The sequence below is a fragment of the Colletotrichum navitas genome (genome assembly GCF_030913465.1).
Source record: "Colletotrichum navitas strain CBS 125086 chromosome Unknown LY79scaffold_23, whole genome shotgun sequence".
Classification (NCBI taxonomy): Eukaryota; Fungi; Ascomycota; class Sordariomycetes; order Glomerellales; family Glomerellaceae; genus Colletotrichum; species Colletotrichum navitas.
In genome coordinates this window covers 16415-36835 of record NW_026850569.1, presented here as the reverse complement: position 1 = coordinate 36835, position 20421 = coordinate 16415, and the positions used below count along the sequence as shown (strand labels likewise).

The window sequence follows — 20421 nt, the reverse complement described above, 5'->3', positions numbered from 1 at the left end:
CCATGGCCAGCAACATCAGCTTGGAACGCAACGCTTTGCCACCCCGCGCAGGCCGAGATGAGAACGGCAGCACCGAGTACGCTGCGGGACCCAGCCTCTCCGGCCACATGGGCGACCGCGTTAGCATCCTCGGGTTGGACGGCGCAGATAAATTGACCCTTGCAAAGCTTCTTGTGGACGGGACAAAGCCCATCCGAGACACAGTGACGACCCAGGCTTGGTTGAAGCTCGAGTACTGCTCCCAATCCTCCGCAAGAAAAAGACTGTGCCGATCCTTTCCGCGACGGCTTCATACCATTTCACAGGTGAAGTCGCCTGGGAGCCGGGCCAAGGTCAGTTCTGTAGCATCCTGAGCAGCCTCAGCTTGTCTTGTTGTATCGTGTCCGATATACCCCTGGGGACGTTGTCGAGCAGCCGGCTCGTGCAGCGCAAGCTCGCGCCTTGTTAGTGGAAACCGCACTACCTCATTTTCAACGAGGCAACGGCCCAGCTCGACCACAAGACGGCGGCAGGCCACGCGGCGAGGGAATTACTGACATACCGGCGCTGATGGCATTGTTGAACCTACTATCAAGATCATAACAGATTCACGGGGTGACTGATGTGACAGCCACGATGACTTCATTAAACTCTGCCACCAGGGTTGTCGAAAACTTTGCACCTTGATTCACACTGTAGATATGTGATGACAAAAGCGGATCCGTAATTGCCACTGCGCAATTACGGCCTATATCACGACAAGATAATACTGGAGATAGCTTAACTCTCCACAAACCTTGCTGTCATGTGCAGGTCGATCACACACATCACTTAGAGGCCCTCTAGTTCCGACAGTGTAGCATGACTGTTGATATCCTGTATGTGAAACACCTCATCAACACGGGCCGCGCTAAATGAATCCCTATTCATATGAGCGCCAGGATCATTCAAGAAGCCGCTGAGAGTGACTTCTCTCGACCGAAGTGAGAAAGCACAGCCGTTGGATCGGAGAAAACTCCATCACAGGCTTGACTTGAGTGCATGCAACTTATGAGCAAACCGAAGTTCCCGAACTAGCCCACTATTATTCGCTACCAGAACAAAAGGCGCAATCAACAGCCAATCAACACGGCTCAGCTAATCCAACAACAGCATCGTGCGGCTCTCCCAAGTCAATTTCAATATCTACAAAACGAGCGGCTCCACGAGGATTATTCACTTTTTGGCCGGTTGCCGCTGCGAGCCACCATGGTATTATGTATGAAACGGGATTGGAAATTAAACGAGGGGCTTGAACATCGTTTTCGAGGAGAAGAATCAATCAAGGGAAACAGACATTGGCGCTTTGTTGAATACTTAAAAGTCGGCGACCTTGAGCTGACAACTAATTATTCTACTGTTTTTTAACGGTTTCCTCGTTGTTGTGGTCTCCGGTTATTTGCACGACTTTTTCTTTTTTACAAATTTTTGTTTTTCTTCTTCTTCAGCTGTCGTTCGTTACAGGCACAGGATGTCTTCACTTCTTTTCATCACCGGCCTGCTTGCGGGCATGGCTGAAGCCTATACCCAGGTCAACGTTGCCTCTCCTTTCATGACCAAGAACATCGACCCGATCGTCTTCCCCGGCCAGTATGACAAGTCCCATCTGCACTCCTTCTTCGGCTCCGACGCTGTCACCGTCAACACCAACACTAGCGCCGAGCTTCAGAAGGGGTGCACCAACGCCGAGAACCCTAATGATTTGTCCGTATACTGGATCCCCACGCCTCTCTACACAGCCGATGGCGGCAAGACCTACGCACCCATGCCCGTCTCACGCTTCAGCGCCTACTATAACCTCGGCGAGACCCCGGCCGAGGTCGCCATCCCCCAGAATCTGAAGATGGTCGCCGGCGACGGCGAGGCCCAGACCCAGGATGCGATGATCGCCGGAGCCCAGTCCTCATGGGGCTGCGAGAACGGGGGCGGCGAGAGCCTTGACGCCAACGGTTTCCCCAGCACGACCTGCGGCACTCACGTGCATCAGCTTCTCTTCTTCCCCCAGTGTGTCAACACCGAGACCCTCGAGACCGCCTACAAAGACCGCCGCGGCGGCAGCTGCCCGGGTGGCATGAAATCGATGCCCCAGCTCCGGTTCTCCATCCGGTACGACGTGCGTAAGGTCCTCCCCAATGGCTGGACCGGCACCGCGCCCTTCAAGCTCGCCTGCGGCCCTGCATGGTGCTCCCACGGCGACTTTATCAACGGCTGGACCGAGGAGGCCGCGACGAACATGATTGCCACCACCAAAGACAAGATGAAGTTTTCTGCCGTAAACGGCGCTCTCGGGGATGCCGGCTCCGGCCCTACCTGCAAGGCTAAAGACGCCGACCCCGCCCACGGCACCGGCGATTACGCTAAGAGCGTTGCCGCTATGAGCAAGCGCGATGTTGATTCTTGGGGGTGGGCCTCCAAGTCGCGATTCGTTCGTGTATAGTCCGAACACGGGGGAAATGGGCGGCAGTGAGGTTATGCATAGGCCAAGTGGGTTAATCTTTCTTTGTAACATAGTATTTTCAACGACGAATATACTTGGCTCCAAAAGCCACAAACCTCAAGAGCGGCTTTTGCCTGAGGGAGTACTTGCATTCATCGTGACAATAGATTATGTTATTCACCAGCTGTATTAGGGTTGTGGTTCCGATGTCTAGACCTTTCTGATGTTTGATGCAACCTACTTAAGAGAAGAGAGTCTATAGAAGCCCCGAGCTGGCAAAATTGAAGTTGGAAACCGATAAATAATACTCAAAATGCTAAGAAGCAACCGTTCCTCCGCTGACTCAGTTACACAGGGTTTAGATTTGGCACCATTACTAGCTTGAGGTTAGCGCCATCAATGTGTTTCTCATACTTGAGTTTCACATAGAACACGTCAGCAGGACAACTAGTACCAGACATTGCATTTCAGAGGTGGATCTCCCTATTGCAGCTTCCACACAAGAGCTACAAAAGGTGAGAATGAGGTATTAGCTAAGCTGACTTGCCTACCCCTTCATACTTACTGAAGGTTATGATTGTAGTTATTGTGTACGGAGTACTCTACGGACATTAATCCTTCTCTAATACAAATTTTATACCCTAACTTCCTATTGTTCTAATAGCCATTAGAGCTAAGAACGCGAGACCAGCTTAGCTGACTCACCCATCCCTTTATATTCTCCATAAAAGTATTATTACATTTTGTTATTCGTTTATCCTTCATATCAGTAATGTCTCGATCGAAGGTAATATATAACTACGCACTTTTGTAAGAGCGCTCGTTCGCCATCAGTTTGCAGCCTCGAAGTCATGAGCTGTTGAAGCTAAGTATCTCCTACCTTTATACTACATCTCATTTAACCAAGGATTTACCCTTCTCTCTGCAACAATTCCGCTTCTGCAATGTCTAACACTCTGAATAAGAGGTTAATCATTAAGCTATTGTGGTTGGGGGCATCCGTCGTCTTCGCCTTTGCGTTTCTGCACAATCTAAACAGCTACCCCGAGACAAGATATTGGGCAGAAAAAAAGGTACAGAAGTTTCTCGGTGACCACCATGGAGGCAGTCGAGAATCGTTGCGTGACTTTATGTCGCGCTCCGAGTCCATCTGGGCCAAAACGGTGGCGCAGCGGCATGAGATGATTGCAGCAGATTTCGGCGATGCGTCCTTGATGCCCCTGTAAGTACTCTCACTCGTCTTGCCAACATCACTTGAATGGTTGGATATAGGAAGAAAATTTCTGAACTCATATTGCTCCTTCTTAGGTTTCCCGCCGTAACTATTGAGACATACCTTGCCACCCCTTATTCGGTTTGGGACTTCATTCCAGCATCCTACAATTGCCCGTGGGACGTTGAACGTATTGGTCGCATGGGAGATGGAGGCAAGTGGGTGTGTGGAATGTCCCGATACGTCAACTACCCTAAGAACCGGGAGTGCATTATCTATTCATTTGGTGTCCGTGATGAATCCAGCTTTGGTAAGTGAATACTGTAGGGGCATATTCTACTCGATTTACACTCACCGGGAACTGTAGAACAAGAAATGCTCGAAAGAACTGGCTGCATTATCTGGGCGTACGATTTCTCTGTCGTTGACTTTGGCGAACAATTGACGCCTAGCAATCGCGATAGGGCTCATTTCAGCCAACTTGGGATCGCCGGCAAAACGGACTTGACGAAGACTCCGCCATTATACAGCATCGGCGATATCATGAAAAAGAATGGACATGAGTATATGTTAGCTTGTCGTCAAGTTCCTTTTTGGTCAAGGGGTGCTAATATCAATGGAATTTCTAGCGATATTCTCAAGATGGACATCGATTCCTCAGAGTTCGAGGCCCTAGACGGCATGCATCGTGAATTCCCCATCTCCTGGGAGCTGCCCGTTGGTCAGCTTATGATCGAAGTTCACCTATCTGAAGACATGACATCCCAGGAATTCCTTGACTGGTGGGAGCGGCTTGAGGCTCGCGGTCTCCGTCCTGCTTGGACCGAACCAAACCTAATGGCTGTCACAGTGAGCGTGGGAGGCAAAGACCCGAATATGGCCGAGTACACCCTGGTGAACGTCCAAGATAGTAGAAACATCCTGTTCCATATGCAGTAGAGTAGACAATTTAGTGTATTTACGTTTTGCATCATGTCAACCTTTCTAGTGACTTTTCACGATTTACCAATGCGTGAGCTCACATAACAATGTCATAGCTTCACTAACTTACCTAGCTTTTAACATTGATATAAACGCCCTAGTACCGGAATATTACAATACGTATTGCGTATATATTTGGGTTTGAGGCGTTGGCCAAGGCTTAACCTGACGCGTCAACTTTATTTGATAACAGATCAATTGTGGCAAGGCCTCCTTCTTCCTAACCCATCCTACTTGGTGAATTCTGAGTGTTAACGACGCATGCAGTTACAACACCATCTATTTCCACAATCGACCTAAGTTGCTATTACAGTCATATCATTCCCGTTAATATTCTATTTGTGTAAATGACTTCCGCCCTACAATAGGCCAATCTCTGGACACCGCTCGGCTATTTTAGTTAGATCATCCTTTTGCCGTCGAGCTGGTTGATAATATCCTAAAGGTCTTTCGTAGTACATCGACTCTACCGAGAACTCCATCGCCTCTTCCGGGCTAGGCAGATTTCCGTTGCGTTCCCTGACTCTTGCATTGAGCCATTGGTCCTCAAAATCGGCCAGACCAAGAGTTGCGTCAGGGTCAGTAATAATGTCGTACATGAATTTCGGATTACGCAACGAAAGGCCACCGCTGTACCCTTGGCCTAATTGAGGTGCGATGGAGGCCCCGATCAAATCCTAGTGGAGGAAGTCCTCGACTGGAGACGGAAATTTGGAGCTTAGAATAATGTCTGCCTGGAACAATAGCACCCGATGATAGAAATAGAGTTGCTCCCAAATTCAAGGCGAAGCCAGGAACACAGACACTGTGTGGTGATCTGCCATGGTCGTCTCTGGTGGAGGAACATCACCCGTAGCCGGTCCGTCTCAATTAAGCGTTTAGAAGCGGGGAAGTTAAGAGGGTCCCAGTTCGATTCGAGCGTCATGAGCACTATCGACCAGGTAGGGCCCAACACCGTAGCAAAATGAAGTATGACGGGCACCAGATTGAACACTCGCGTGATATCCGTCTCGATGATGACGACAGCAACGTTGCTGGTATCTGGAGCTGCATGTGCACCCAATGCATCCGAGGCATAGAGGCCATCGCCGACGGAAGGCTCTTGATTGTCATATGTAAGATGTTCGCTGTGCTCACACGAAAGAATTATCAGTAGGTGCATATGAAGGTCCTGGACTCTAGCCGATTGCAAGCAGACCTCAAACATCTTTTAGCTTGTCAGTAGCACGACGAAAATAAAGAAGCATATCAGGTGAGTTCAACTAATCGTATAATGATCCAAGAATCCATGCCTGTTGGTCGACTTGGAACGCACTGTGACGGCCATATTTAGAAGGAGTGGTTTGCAAAGAGCACGAGTAGTGTTAAAGCGTGTTGCATCGGCTGCAGCGGGGAGTTTTACTCCACGTTATCAGTTTATGAACATCCTAATCGAGATTAATGGCTTTGTTGCACTGTCCTGCTGAAGCCAGGCATGTGATTAGACGATTCGCCATCCTACACATGCATTTGACGCATCACCCTAAATTATTTGGAATGGTGTTTGCGCGCCTCTTTATCACTCCTTGCTTGTGCTAAGGGAATCTAGGGAGGCTGGGGCTTATCAAAAGCTCCCTTGACTCATTTTCCGTAGGACGGAGTGATAATATTGTCTTTACGGTAGTGAATACCTAAATACGCAGAGCAACTGCCGAACCATCCTTCATTTTAATCACAATTCAAACGAACTTTGACGACGTGGAGCTTAGATGACAGCAGACTCATTGTAAGACAATCGTCGTCCGCGTCTGTGGCTGCTATCCGGGAAGGCGGATCGCTAGGCAGCGTATAGCCAGCATCTAGACACTTTGCAAATTGGAATGCCGCATTCGGACTGGAATTCAAATGAAAACAGCAAGATACACATAGGGAGCGAGAATGTTCCCTCCCTCACGTCCTCGCGACGTCAAACGCGGGCTAAGACGGAGGCGGCCCTGACAGTGTTCCCGCATGGAGCAGTTGTCTAGGACAGCCAGGTCATTGCCGACCGTTCCGCCTTGGCACTGTGTCAGTCTATCGCTGTCCGCCGTAGTGGTATAGGCCGTGCTGTCAGAATCGTCAAGGTTGGCTGCCGAACGGCACAGATCGCACGCCTTCGGCGTGACCGTGTTGTTAATGGAGCCGTCGGCCATTGTGCAACAGTATTGGCCGTAAAGCGGGCTCGCCGCCGGCGACCAGAGCGACGATGGGGGCTTTGATAATTGAGGCCTTCTTTTTGGAGAAGAGTGTGGATTTTATTTGTCTTCTTTCAAAAGAGTTCGGAATATTGAAGGTGCTCTAACGCGGATGTAAAGAGGGTACCTGAGCTGTGCTTCAGTGAGTGTTATCTGACGGAAAGAGGCATCTAAGACGATGAGTCAAACTAAATATTCTTATACATCTTCAATTGACTCTGTACATGTCACTGAAATCGATCCTATAGTATACCATTTTCGACTAGCTATCATTTCTAAAGGCATAGAGGCCCGCAGCGGTATATATATTAGAGTATTAATCGGTAATGCTACGCAGCATGTATGATTGTTGGTTGATGATCTGCTGGCAACCCCATTCGTCCTAAAATCAAATGCTACGCGGGATAAGGCTGGGGCGCCCACTCCTTTTGCGGAATCGATGGGGACTCAACCGACGCCTACCAGATGGACATTTCGGCATCTTGGCAGCCATTCAATACGGCTGACTGCGGCGTTTCACACAAACTGCACCTTGACCAAGGGTTCGGGGATACCGGCACAAAAGCGCAGAGGGTAGAACAAACACAAGGTACGAAGGAAACATTAGTTTAGTTAATCAAGTTGATGCCATCATAATATCTTATTTATCTTAGTCTGGTAAAGTCAAATACTAAGGTAACAGTCTTCCTTCCAAAAGAAACTACCCCTACGGGATCCCTTACGGATGATAATAGAGACTATCTTGGCTTCTGGGCTAATGATGGAATCACGACAGGTTTTTGAGTTTTCCAATACCTTGGAAGAAAAGATAAGCTGGATAAACAGTTGAGTCATTGGATATAGAATTGATCGTATGGTTGAAAGCATGCATGATTGGAAAAAAAAAGGAAAAAAAAAAGAGTACCCCATCTGTCCCTCGGCGGGTTTCTTGCCTGCCTACAAAAGAGGGCCTTTGAAATTACCTAACTATGAAGAAATTCTCAATCAAGGATTCTGCGAGAAAACATCTTGATTCGTGATTGTAAAGATTGGCTACCTTCAACCTCTCAGTAGTAGCTCCGCATGGCGTCCTTGTACGACTCTCCTCCCTTTAGATGAAGGTCAAAACTGTTCTGGACACCGAGGACCTGCTTGATGTGTTCCATGCCAAGGGGTTCACCCTTGTTGATGGCCAAGGCCTGCGCGGTGCGGACGGTGTTCTTGATCTGTCGGCCGTTCAGGTCGTGCTTTGCAAGGTTGTCATAGTCTTCGTTACTGAAAGGTTTGAGGTCGACCTTCTCGAGGACGCGGACCCTCTCGACAAATATCTTGAAGATGGACTTCTTTGCCTTTTGGTTGAGGCTCTCGTATCGCAAGGCGATATGGATGCGGGACTGGAAAGCGTCGTCGAATGTCTTCCTTGGTGTTAGCGCGTGCCCCAAAACACGGAAAAAGCATAGGCGGTCATACCTCGACTCGGTTTGTGGTTAAGAATAATATGCCTTGGAAGTACTCCAGCTGACGCAGAAAGATGCTAACCAACGCGTTGCGGGCAATCTCGTGGAGGTTCCTCTTTTCGAGGAACACATCGGCCTCATCAAGGAGGAGGATGGCGCCCCAAGCATGACAAATGTCGAGGATCTTCTGCAGCTCTGCCTCAAGATAGCGCGAGTCGGTGCCAAGCTCTCCGGCGGAGGCCATGTAGAGGGGGCACTTGAGAAGCTCGCTGATGCCCTCCGCTGTGAGCGTCTTTCCTGTACCAGGAGGTCCATGGAGAACCGCTATATAATAGTTAGGGATCAAAGAGAAGAGCAGGACGTTAACGGCACGTAAGAACCTACCGACAAGCCCCTTTCCCTTTCCTTGAATTACATCATCAATGCTCTCGGCAGCATGGTACTTATGGGACTCAACCAGTGCCTATTCATGAAATCAGCTTCGTCACGCATAATGAACACGAGGCGTGGCTTACCTTAACGATGTCCTTCTGCTTAGACTCGAGCACAAGAGAGTCGTAAGCGCTGTCATTCCATTGAATTTCATCAATTCCCGACACGGTGAACTCAAGCCATAGTTTCTCGGAGAAGGAAAACCCCAGAACAACAGACGAAGCAATGAGATAGTCTTCCTCAGAGAACACCGGCGCTTCCTTCGACTTTTCGCCGTCTTGACGAGATGCACCAGATAGGCTCTCAGTCTCAGCCTCCTTGACCTGCTCAAGCTTCTCTGCCGGAGCAGAGTCTTCAAGATCAGACTTTGGGACACGAACCATGCGAACACCGCCCTTTGCATCACGCACAACCTTTGCTACCATCTTCCCGCAGGCATCATCATCGCTCCCATTTTCATTGTCACAATCCGAGCCTTGGGCGCACGGGTTTTCCTCGTCAGAGTCCTCGGAATCGGATAAGACGTCGTGATCCTTGGGTCTGACCACGGAGACTTGGTAGTTGGGGTTGATCCTGCGATGAATGGCAGGGTCGACCATCACGCGACTGTTGACGTTGACTTTGATCACGGCCTTCTTCTTCTTGTAATATGCTAGTCCATGGTGGCTTCGGTAGTGCACGCCACCGAGCTGCACAAATCTTTTCCCTCGATCGATCAAAGCGGCCTTGACGGCCTCTTTGTCTTTATGGAAGTCGAGGGGGAAAGTGCTCAGACTGGTGATCTTGCGCGCTCCTCGGAACTCTAGAATTTCCTCGCAGAGAGTGCCGTAGCCGAACTGTTTCCCGTCAAACTCCAGGTACTGTGGTAGTGTAAGTTGATGTCTCGTGGCGATGTAAAGAACCGAAGTAACACTCACTTTACCGTCAATCCAGTAGAATACTCCTTTGGTAATGCTGGTCAGCTTTTCTGCCTGCTCCACTTTGAAGATTCGAGGCTCATCAGGAGATCCGTAAGTTGTTGTGTAAACAAGCGTATTAGGCTTGAAAAGTGCCCAGAGCAGGTCGAACGTGATCAGTCCGTTTTCAAGCATAGGATACAAACTGACGTATCGTTAGTAGCCGTCCTGGTATGCATGCCCAATCACCTTACCTCTTCTTCACGTGAGAATAGTCCTTATCGAGGTACTTCAAAAGAACCTTGAGATGCTGCCGCTTGGTTTTAATGTGCTTCTTGTGCTTCTTGCGGTCCTTTTTATCGACGATGACCACTACTGACTTCTTCAGCTGCTTATCAAACTTTCGGAAGTCTTCCAAATAACTAGAATTTGGTCAGCCACGTGTTATGTCTAGTCGGATTCACCGTAGTACCCACAGAAACAGCATATTGGGATCAACTTTCGGCGTCTCATCCACCAAGCTGACGCCTTTGATGTTGCCCATGACCTCCTGCAAAATCCCGCGAAGAAGTTTGCTCTTGACGTCGACCACGGTGGCCTTATACTTCCCCTCCCAGTCAAACGTTCGTCTGATCTGGAGAACGTATCCTTTGTACTGTGTGTCTGAGTTACTTGTCGCCGTGTCCTGGAGTTTGTATTGGTGGATCGCGCTGTCCCAGACTTGGTCGACGCGCTTGAAGTTCAACTTTGATTTCTTTTTTGACGATGGCGGCGTTGCCCGTTCTGTGGCTCGAGTTCCGTTGCCGAACATAGGATTCCCACCAATCCCAGCATCTCCCAAGCCAAGGCTACCGCCGCGCCTGGGAGGAGGGGGCCAGAAAGCCGGACCGTTATTGCCCCCAAGCGGTAAGGTGTTGTTGCTGCGTTGCCATTGTTGGAATAGCTGCATCTGTTGGGCTGTCATTGAGACCTTGGTCAGCCCGTCGTCAGCATCGTCATCATCGCTTGAAGAGTCCGAGTCGGTGTCAGACGAAGAAGATGATGGAGACGGGGACAAATTGCGTCTCTTGGAAGCTTTGCCCTTCCTGGTGGAACAGGAAGCAATGGAACGAGTTTTCTTGGCCGTGGTGGCTCCATGATGTCTTTTCGATTTAGTCTTGCGTTGAGATGCCTCGTCCTCCGAGTTTGACGAGAGGGAGTCTGAGTCAGACGAACCATCATCGTTGGCAAACTGATTATCACCCTCATCTGTAGCAGATGCAGAAGAGCCGTCACTGTGACGTGCATGCCTGTTATGCTTCTTTCCTTCTCTTTTAGACGGATTCTTGACTTTCGCTTTGGGCGACTTTTTCTTCCCATTGTTGGTGCTTACGGAAGATTTGGCTTGATGCATGGGGGTAGCGGCAGTTGTGACTGATCGCATGTTGGACTCCATGTTATCGACGTCAGCAGGATCAGACAAAGTACTTCCTGGCTGCCGCTCTGTCGAAGCGGCATCAAGAGAAGACATGGTGAAGGCACCGATGCGAGCAGCAGGTGAGCCAAGCAACGACAACGTGGCGGCAGCAGTGAGTCCGTGGGTTGGGATGGACAAAGAATGAATTAATCGGAAGAGGACTTGGCCAGGTTTTATTCCCCTCAAGTTAAAGGCAACTTCAGGCAATAGGACCCCTATCCGAAGCTGCAGGAAAGAGCTGGTTCCCTATTTTTCTAGGCTGCAGGCAGCGTGGAAATGGTTCGCCTGAACGAATCCTAGCTACTGCATGTGTCTTGAATATGAAGTGAGGTGAAGTAGACGTTAAGAAAAAAGGTGATGTGCAGCTAAACAAGAATTTGCCAATGCATCCATCGGCTGGAAAGATCTATGTACAAAATGTAGCACCTGTCGGGATACTTCCCCGAATCTTGTGGCAAAGACTGACTTATCACCACAGTATTTCTAGTGCTCGGCCATGTGTTTGTTTCTTCTATGCTGTGCCTTAGACTTACATTATTTCGGACTCTACCGGCTGCGTCTTGAAATAGGGAGGGTGTTACTGCATTAGCCGGAGTTGAAAGAAGCCAGATAGCGGTCGTGCTGATGTTGGCTGGCGTCAACTTTAGGCAGTGGTTTTGCCTTTTTCCATCCCAACATGCAGCACATTGGCCGGTTCGCATAAGAGAACATTGGCCAGGGTACGACAGCGAGCTTTCCGAAATAACCCGGGCCTTGCCAAGTCACAGGTAGTTCTTGGATTCTTAGTGACGGTCCGTGTCTCCTGCACTGGTAATGAACAAGGCGGCAATTGATCAAAAGAGGGGAAACCTGCAAACCACCAGTGTACATTTCGGTATCAGTGGTCATCCGGTAGCAAAAGAAAAGTTTGATGGAGTGTTCGCCCGCCTCAAAATTCTGGCGATTGGTGCCAAAGCCGCCGTGACAGGGATATACTACCTAGGATCATTAGCTGCTTGCACAAAGAGTGATGTGTCGCTCGAGAACCCTTAAACTCCTGACAATCAGCTTCGTTGTGGCAGATCCAAGACACTAGGGAGAGACACAATGCGGGGATGCGTATGCCAGTTTTCTTTGCGGGGTCGGCCTGTTCTTCCACCTCACTAGGCTTACACCTGGCTGGCAGGACGCGCAACGGGGAAGCCAGAGGCATCGGGCAGGCAACTACGTTCTCAGACGCTATCGGAACTCATTGCTTGTCTTGCATGCATATTATATGCATGCTTGCCGAACAGCGACAAGGCGGTCTGAGAATGTGTGGTGAACAACGCTGCCAGGTTGCACTGCCCAGCCATGTAAGTGTCAGATTGAGGCACTCGGTCTGTGATTGGGAATCGAGGGTTCTGGGCCAAGGCTAGTGGGATATGTCGCTTCTGCCCGGAGCCAATCATTGTTCGTAGACAGTTTTCGCTGTCATCTTCTATGGACAAAGGTACCTTTCTAGCCTGATGATCTGACGATCTTGATACTGAGCTGACCTTGATCACGGCATGCCTGTGGACTGTTGTTTCCAAAGTGGTTTACATCAGCTAGGAAGCCCTCTGTCACGTAACAAAACGATAATGTTAGTTACGTAGGCAGTAATAGTAGCTTATATATTGTGACACACCCCCCAGATTTAACTTACACTGTAAAAAGTCAGATCTGAACACACTTTTGATAAAAACCTAGTTAGGTACATCTCGCTAATCATAGGTGGTGAAGATCTATATAGACTTTAGTAGGATTTTTAACTAGGGGATCCTAATATAAATTAAACCTACGGTGCTTAAGATCTATAGCTAGTTACTGCACTTAAATTAACACATATGTTATTATAGTATATAGTAGGTAGGAGCTAGGCTTATAACTGTCATATAATAAAATAATACTGTTGGTGACGTGGGTAGTAATAGTAGCTTATATATTGTGACACCCTCTTAGTTTTCTTCCGAACTTCAACCCAGGTTGCATATCCATATATTCGACAAAACGCTATGCTTCTTAGTGCTTGAAGTGAATTGCAATACCTACGTGCAGCGGCTACAGGTAATACACCATATTTGTCCATGAAATTAGCTTGGGATTACATCGCCGGTATAGGTTCTTTACCCTATCAACCACCATCTTACGGACTGTAGCGTCTCTTGAAGAGAATCAAAAGTAGTTGTTACTGTCTAGTATACCTATCCAAGACAATGTCGTGTAAAAAAAACTGAATACAAAGTGGGTCGAGTGGTCTGGTACTCCACATCTGTGGTGATCGCAACTGATACTAGCCACACGAAGCTATCATATCTTCACAACACTCCACTCTCTTAGTAGGAAAACATCGAGAACCCTGGCGGAGTGTTAAAATTCAATCAAACTCAAATGCAATCGGAAATGCAGAATCAAAACTATTCACTGGAGAGCCCATGTTTGATGGCTCTTCCCGAACTTTAAATGTTGCAAGTACGATGATGGAGAGCAAGGCATGGATCATTTTGTATTAGAGCAAGAAAATCGAATTTGCTTTTATGACTATGTACATGCGCTACGTTAAATATTTGCCTTGGCGCAGAAAGTCAATAGCTTAAGGCAGCAGAAAGCAGCCAAAAGCAGCCGTGATAGAATGTCAGAAGCAACCTTGACCAATTCAGAATATGACAAACAATCGGTCAAGCCTGCGGTTGGTGGAGAATGCATTTAGAGGAGGTTGCAGAGGATGCCACCAAGGTTGAGCTTGTCAAGGATGCCACCGGCGAGGCCGAGGACGGTAGGCAGCAGGCCGCTGAGGACCTCGAGAAGGAGGCCGATGACACCGCCAAGGGTGGACAGAACGAACTGGAGAAGGCCTGCAACAATGGTGTTGAGCGTGGTGAGAAGGTGAAAGACGACGGAGAGGAGGACAAAGACAAGAGGACCGAGGAGCTCGAAGATGGCTTGGTTTTGTGGTCAGCGTACCGCAGAGATAATCGTAGGTCAAAGTTAACTTACTGATGCCGAGAACCTTGATAACCTTCTGCAGAGTGAAAAGAATCTCAAAGATTAGCTCGAGAACGGAGCTGATGATCTGGTCCTTCTCGTCGCCGACAATCTCGGTGGTCTCTCCGAGAAGCTCGACAACGTCGGTGATGAGGGTGTTGATGAGGCTGATGATGATAGTAACCTCGGACTGGACGAGCTTGATGATGTCCGCCTTCTTCTGCTGGACCTGGCCAGCGGGGGTGTTGTCAACGGTCTCGTTGATGGCACCGCAGTGCTTCCTGACCTCAATGTAGGTGTACTGGACCTTGGTGTGGACGATCTGAGCGCGCTTGGTCACCTTGTCGGTGACATCAGAGACGCCGGGAAGTCCAGAGAGAACGGGAACGTCGGGAGTGGCAGGGACCTTGACGTTGTTAAGGGCGGGAAGGTTGTTGGCGTCGGAAACAAGACCGTCAACGGCGTTGGTGGGGGCCGCGTAGGTGCTGGCGAAGAGGGAGGAAAGGGCCACGAGGCCGAGGTTGAGGTACTTCATTATTGCGGTGGGGAGTTTTGAAGGATTAAAGAGTGTGATTAGTTGGATAGTTGTAAAAGAACGAGAGTGCACTGGAAGATTCTGAAAGAATGACTGAGTGAGGATGATGCTGATGAGAGGGGACGTAAGACTGCCTTTCCGCTGAGTTGAGGACGTCTTAAGTATTCTGCGAGAGGCCAATGTCGAAGAAAGATCATCGCCGGCTACGATAACTCAAAGTCATGGTTTGTGACTCCTGACTATTGCCCGACGCTGCCGATCGCTCTCCACACTGTTTTCCGGTCAAAATTGTTCATTTGATGGAGAGGTCATGGCTTGTCCCCTTGCTGGTCGAATCCGACTTCACCGGCTTGTCTCCATTCTCTTCGTACCCTGGAACTACCTGCGTCATTATCACTCTGGTCAATGTTAAAAACGATGATCAAAAGTTGACTTTACGCCTTGCGTGATTGCACCCCCTTTCCAGAGTGGGTTGGTGCTAGTACGGTCCGTAGTCAATCCATAGTGTTGACGATCTTCACTCTCCGGGACGCCCCGAGTGATGTCAAACATTCCACTCAGGCGGCTATGAAATTAGGTAGGCACGGCTCTTCTCTTCCCGAAGCCGACGAAAAACTAGCCACGCTGCGACTACTTAAAAACAAGTCAAAAATGTTGTCAGCCTTACGGTCGCGTTACAATACGTTGAATTATCACATACCAACGTAATATCACCTTATTTAACTTGATCAATTATTTCAGGAGGCCTCTCCTGGCTCAGCGATCACTGCAGGTGACCCCACACAGATCTGCGAGCCCACAAGCTAATAGGCAGGGGATAGCTGAAGATCGCCATTTACAACCACGACTCATGGACCCCATGCCGTTGGGGTGTTACTTTGTTTTGTTCTGTATGGTTATGGCACCTCAGCGCTGGATCATGAGAAGCGGTGAGGTCGCAGTCTGGGGTCGGGTCCAAAGCGGCGGATCATTAACTTAAAAATCTCCTATCTATATCACCGTCAGGCGATCCCATTGATTTACTAGCAAACCGTCGTTCGGAAACTTGTCTTCTCGGGCACTTAGATCAACTATCCGAAAGGATGCATAAAGAAAAGGCTCACCTCTCCAAATACACCGTCGACAACACGCTATTTACTTTGCTCGTTTGCGCTCAAAGCTGTAGGCCCTCCCTTACCATCACCTACGTGGGTTGCGAAAAAACACTCACACTTTAGCATGCTAAAAACATGACTAACAACAATGAGATATACTCAGTACCTACCACATTCAGTACAATTGAACAATAGCTAATTGGAAGCGTAGAAATCTTATAGTTGATTTGAATTAATTTGTGGAGGAATCTCTGTTAAGCTGACGCGTCTCTGATTGCTGTAAAATGAGTGAACTGAAGGCCTCTATGGTTGAAGGCTCTAAACTGTAATGTCTTTTACTGTGCGTTTTTCTCCCCCCCCAACCCGCGTTCGTGTCAAAAACCGCTGAGGGCGCAGCGGGTCAGTCGTAGTGCACATGGTAATGGGGAAAAAATCACAGACAGGCTCGTATTGATGGCATATATTCGCGATGAATCCCTCAAGCGGCCTAGTGCAGTTCACCCGGGACATATAATTTATGATACGATACGTAAAAGTCCGATTGGCAGCACCTTGGACTTGTGCCACACCACACTATCTTAATAGGGTACAGTATACCTGGTAACGCCGAGCAACCGCCGAATCGGACTTGACTTCAACCACAGGATGCACCAATATACCACTGACATGTCATGGGAGGTTAAATCAATGACGAGTGAGGCGCAAGGTGAAAGTTTGAATACTATATGACGTAAGTAGTATTGTATGGCTGACTAGTGACTGATACAACTGGTTTTGAGGCAATCATAGATTTTTCTCCTTTAGCGGGGTTTAACACGAGCACGCAACCCTCACGCTCTTCGAAGCGATGCAGGCAACTAGCCTCTTTGTAGAAGGATAAAGAGGAGGAGATTGCGTTTTACTTTGTACCAAAGTTGGCCCACTTGTGTCAAGATGCCGATCTAACCGCTTTGTGTGGGGGCTCTCGTTCTCATTGGATTTGGCAACAATTGCCGGTGGATGCTGGAGTTTCAGGAGTGATCGACGCAGATTTTGGTTATTCGAGGCGAACTGGGCGATCGTTTGCTGACCAACTAGCACACTTTTTTCAGCTTTACTAGCCTACGAACGGAGCAATGGGCTTGCCGAAAGCTTAGCTAAATAGTCGGAAGAAGCCTAGGTTACTACCGGTAGACAAACATCAACGATGCCCAGGCACCGGACTCGCCTCGAACTATGAGTGTCTTTCTCTATCGGAGCTCAGCTCAGCTGGGCCTATTGTTTTCTCATTGCCGACTACACATACCGAATGTGGAAGTCGGCCGACGAGGGCCTTTACGACCGCCCGTAAACGTCGCAACGTCAAGCGAGCGGGGTGGCTTACGCATGTAGAGTTTCTGCGTACGGCAGATGGCAGGTGACAGAAAAGGACCGGAGACAACGACCATCCCATGCGCCCAAGCTGCCAGCATTGCACCTATGTTTCCTACTGGCCCTCAGCTGCGTCTCGTCCTAGATGAGGGGCGCAGGAAAGGGGCCAGGAGAAAGGACCACATGGAGATGCGTGCTTGGCACTTGAAACATGATGTGTTCGGGTCGATCATGGCACGTGGGTCGGCGTAGCGGCAACGGTATCCCATACTCGAGGAGGCTCTTTTGGGCTCCTACCCCCTTATTGTTCTTTCTTTTCAAGGAGCAGGGCTGCATCGGCGGCGACATGGCCGTCGGTTGAAACCGAGGCGGCTGCTAGCCTTGACTATTATCGAATAATAGTCGCGCTGTGTTAACAATAGCCCGAGGGGGGAAACCCATGCAGCAGATAACGGTCATTCAGGGTGTCATCGATTGGTCCCGGAGAGGCATGGGTTCATCATGGGAACCTCTATGTGATGTGCCCAGGGTTCAGACACGAAATAGATCTGTGGTCTGCTTTGCTAAGAGCCATCCGACCTGTTTACTGAACATGGCCATTACTTTGATTGCGGTCAAGAAATTAGCAGAAACCTTGGGTTAAGATTTGTGTCACTATCCAAGGCTAAGAAGTTTAGATGCCTCCTTGACACAGAAACATCTCATCGTTGAGTCATCTGATATTGCAAGTTCAATTACCAACATCAGTGTCGTCCAGTATCGCAGTCCGCGGACGTTGGTTGGGGTTAATACGGACGATATCAAAGCGCTTGTCTGATGTTGCCCCTGACCCCACCCGAGATAGCTGTCGCAGGCCTGGGGAAGGTGCTGTGATGTTTCACTCGGAGTAGACGCGATGGGTCAGTCAAATGGCCGTTTGGTTAAGCTGGATTGGGAAATCCATGACGGTTCGGATTCGTAACGACAAGCCAGAGAAAGTCCCGCCCGAATCTACCGTCAGGTTGTTTGCCATGAGGATGATATCGCCGCAACATCCCTTCCACCCAACTATAAAGCCATATGACTTTCCACCTACTACAGAAAACTTTTTTTCTTCTTCATCATCAGCATCATCTTCCTGTTGCTTTCTACTCTTCACTTCTGTCCACTTCTCACTTTACCGCCGATTGATTCGTGTGGGTATCATTTTCACTGTCCTTTATTTGACCGCTTCCTTCAGACAACACTTTCACTCCACGTTTTCACTTCACACAGCCATCCTCGTCGGTTTCTTCTACACTTCAAAATGATTGCCAAGACCCTCCTTCTGGCCCTTGCCGCTGCCCCGCTGGTCGCTGCTCACGGCAAGATTGCTGAGGTAACTGGTGATGCGGGTGGCAACGGGACTGCATTGGCTATCCAGGGTGGTGTGGTGCCCGGTCCTGGGCCTAACAAAAAGGTATATCTAATTACACCGGATACAGTAAAGAGGAACGAACAAGACTAACATCACTGGTTAGACTGAGGTCGACACCACTGTCTTCAAGGCCAAGAACATCATGTCCGACGGCCTTGGAAAGACCAACGGCGGAGGAAAGGTTACGGCTGCTGATATCTCGCAAGTGATGGCGCTGTCTGGCAGCACCCTTCCTCAGGTGTCTTCCACTGGCGGCTCAATTTCTGGCACATTCCACATCGTTACCACCGATGGTGCCGGCCCGATCAATGCGGTTCTGGACCCGACAGGAACCGGCGCCTTCTCGCAGGGCACGATGCTCAAGGTTGTCACGCAAGTTCCTGGAAAGGGTGGCAACATCAGGCCTGACGGCACAGTTCCCGGCGGCAAGCGATCTCTGTGGGAGAGGGCCATGAGTGTCATTTACAAGCGCGCGTCCAACGTCAACATGGACTTTGTAAGTCTTGTCGTCTATTGTGCCCAGGGATTGGGCGGAAGCTGAGGAGTGTGCTGACTGTCTACCTGTAGCCCATGAAGTTCGAAGTGCCAGCTGGAACCACGTGCACTGGTAGCATGGGTGGCCAAAGCAACGTCTGCTTGGTCAAGATTGCCAACAGCAACAGGGCTGGCCCCTTTGGTGGTGTCGTGCCAATCCAGATCGCTGGCGCCGGCGGCAATGCGACTGCTGCGACGCCTGCAACGGCAAAGCGCGCCGTTGAGTTCCAAGGCTAAAAAGCGCGGGGGACGACCGACAAAAAACAAGGAAAGCTCTTCATGCTTTGGTACATCAGATCGGAACGTGCATTTGGGCACTATTAGCTGAAGACCCCCCTCTGGCAATAGCTTTTGTCTCTTGTATCCGTAACTTCAGACAGAACTACCTTGTTACCTAGCATTCAAATAATACACAGTATTCTATTATGCAAAACATGTTACAAATGAATCACACCTTTAATGAGTCCTAATCCCCCAGAGCGTGCTATAATCATTGTTCAGACTGACGATGCCCTGGACGGCATCCCGACTTGAGCTCTCATTCCACGCCTATAAGTCCCAACTCTACTTCAGGGTTCTGCCCATATGCGTTGTTTGCCATACTTTGTCATCCACATCCATTCGGAGGAGAGTGAATCCCTGCCGTGTCCAAAACTGAATTGCCCCCGGCAGAAAAGGGTGTGTATGCAGGTACAACTGCCGTAAGCCTGCCTCTTCCGCGGTTTTCACCAAAGAAGCGACCATTTTCGATGCTAGTCCGCCGCGGCGCCAATCAGGATCGACATACAGCTTCACGACTTCCACGATACCCTCCGTCTCCAAACCCAATTGGTGACGATGGTCGTAGTCCTGGTAGCCAACAGTTGCGACCAACTTGCCTCCTGAGCGGGCGACGAGGTACGCCCCTAGCGGATGATCGATGAATGTCTGCTGGAAAGTCGCCAAGTCGTGTTCGGCCCTTTCTGCGCGCCATTTTTGGTCCATATGAGGGAACATCTCAACGCGTGCTCTTTTGGTGAGCTCTGCAACTTCAGCGATGTCATCGACTGTAACAGGCTTGATGCTGAAGTCCATTTTTTTTTTTTTTTTGGCGTTTATCCGAGGTCTCAGTGGTGTAACAACGTGTATGGTAATGGTTTTTGGAGCGGATGCGTTTGTGAATTTTTGACTGCAGGGAATATGACCAATAGGCTGGAATAGCGAGCAAGCGCGGGATATTGAGAACACAACAACGACGAGTTTGACTGATGGCACTTTGCCGCTCAAATTCGTGTCCGGGGGGGGCGTTATACGGATGGATAACTGATGGATTGATAAGATGCCCCACAGATACCTAATAAAACCAACTGGAAGAGCCATTCCCTGTTCGTAAGTATGCCAATGCTCGTATTGAGGCTTTGCCAAGATGTGGGAGTATAGGTTGACCGGGTTTCCCCAGCCATATC

At 49.3% G+C, this 20421-nt stretch overlaps 7 protein-coding genes across 7 annotated transcripts; 3 read left to right on the top strand and 4 right to left on the bottom strand.

The window, feature by feature from the left end:
* The first annotated feature begins 1393 nt into the window (after positions 1-1393).
* On the top strand, positions 1394-2547 carry LY79DRAFT_605269 (uncharacterized protein). The gene has a single exon (XM_060561875.1). It carries the CDS (start codon positions 1490-1492, stop codon positions 2453-2455), a length of 966 nt encoding a protein of 321 aa, XP_060415020.1. The 5' UTR covers positions 1394-1489; the 3' UTR covers positions 2456-2547.
* A 486-nt stretch (positions 2548-3033) lies between these two features.
* Positions 3034-4645, top strand: LY79DRAFT_550830 (methyltransferase domain-containing protein). Its single transcript, XM_060557590.1, has 4 exons — positions 3034-3677; positions 3764-3978; positions 4036-4237; positions 4298-4645. Exons 1-4 carry the CDS (start codon positions 3400-3402, stop codon positions 4605-4607), a joined length of 1005 nt encoding a protein of 334 aa, XP_060415019.1. The 5' UTR covers positions 3034-3399; the 3' UTR covers positions 4608-4645.
* A 363-nt stretch (positions 4646-5008) lies between these two features.
* On the bottom strand, positions 5009-5856 carry LY79DRAFT_578985 (uncharacterized protein; the record flags this gene model as incomplete). Its single annotated transcript, XM_060559990.1, has 2 exons — positions 5009-5326; positions 5500-5856. 2 exons carry the CDS (start codon positions 5854-5856, stop codon positions 5009-5011), a joined length of 675 nt encoding a protein of 224 aa, XP_060415018.1.
* Positions 5857-7891: 2035 nt separating this feature from the next.
* On the bottom strand, positions 7892-11291 carry LY79DRAFT_170610 (ATPase). Its single transcript, XM_060551211.1, has 7 exons — positions 10103-11291; positions 9881-10048; positions 9648-9831; positions 8814-9590; positions 8683-8761; positions 8312-8622; positions 7892-8256 (listed from the first exon to the last, which is right to left on the bottom strand). Exons 1-7 carry the CDS (start codon positions 11134-11136, stop codon positions 7909-7911), a joined length of 2901 nt encoding a protein of 966 aa, XP_060415017.1. The 5' UTR covers positions 11137-11291; the 3' UTR covers positions 7892-7908.
* Positions 11292-13788: 2497 nt separating this feature from the next.
* On the bottom strand, positions 13789-14602 carry LY79DRAFT_589516 (uncharacterized protein; the record flags this gene model as incomplete). The annotated part of the gene is made up of 2 exons (XM_060561043.1): positions 13789-14024; positions 14080-14602. The coding sequence occupies 2 exons, from the start codon at positions 14600-14602 to the stop codon at positions 13789-13791; spliced, it is 759 nt and encodes a 252-aa protein (XP_060415016.1).
* Positions 14603-18331: 3729 nt separating this feature from the next.
* LY79DRAFT_668984 (uncharacterized protein) lies at positions 18332-19213 on the top strand (the record flags this gene model as incomplete). The annotated part of the gene is made up of 3 exons (XM_060563588.1): positions 18332-18484; positions 18546-18938; positions 19010-19213. 3 exons carry the CDS (start codon positions 18332-18334, stop codon positions 19211-19213), a joined length of 750 nt encoding a protein of 249 aa, XP_060415015.1.
* A 198-nt stretch (positions 19214-19411) lies between these two features.
* Positions 19412-20065, bottom strand: LY79DRAFT_550810 (acetyltransferase). Its single transcript, XM_060557589.1, has one exon. It carries the CDS (start codon positions 20048-20050, stop codon positions 19541-19543), a length of 510 nt encoding a protein of 169 aa, XP_060415014.1. The 5' UTR covers positions 20051-20065; the 3' UTR covers positions 19412-19540.
* Between the last annotated feature and the right edge of the window lie 356 nt (positions 20066-20421).

Coding starts and splice junctions, on each gene's coding strand:
- LY79DRAFT_550810 (XM_060557589.1), bottom strand. CDS start 20,050: ATGGACTTCAGCATCAAGCCTGTTACAGTCGATGACATCGCTGAAGTT.
- LY79DRAFT_550830 (XM_060557590.1), top strand. CDS start 3,400: ATGTCTAACACTCTGAATAAGAGGTTAATCATTAAGCTATTGTGGTTG. Junction 3,678..3,763: donor GATGCGTCCTTGATGCCCCT/GTAAGTACTCTC, acceptor GCTCCTTCTTAG/GTTTCCCGCCGTAACTATTG. Junction 4,238..4,297: donor AAGAATGGACATGAGTATAT/GTTAGCTTGTCG, acceptor TGGAATTTCTAG/CGATATTCTCAAGATGGACA.
- LY79DRAFT_605269 (XM_060561875.1), top strand. CDS start 1,490: ATGTCTTCACTTCTTTTCATCACCGGCCTGCTTGCGGGCATGGCTGAA.
- LY79DRAFT_170610 (XM_060551211.1), bottom strand. CDS start 11,136: ATGTCTTCTCTTGATGCCGCTTCGACAGAGCGGCAGCCAGGAAGTACT. Junction 10,049..10,102: donor GATCCCAATATGCTGTTTCT/GTGGGTACTACG, acceptor ACCAAATTCTAG/TTATTTGGAAGACTTCCGAA. Junction 8,257..8,311: donor TAACCACAAACCGAGTCGAG/GTATGACCGCCT, acceptor ACACCAAGGAAG/ACATTCGACGACGCTTTCCA.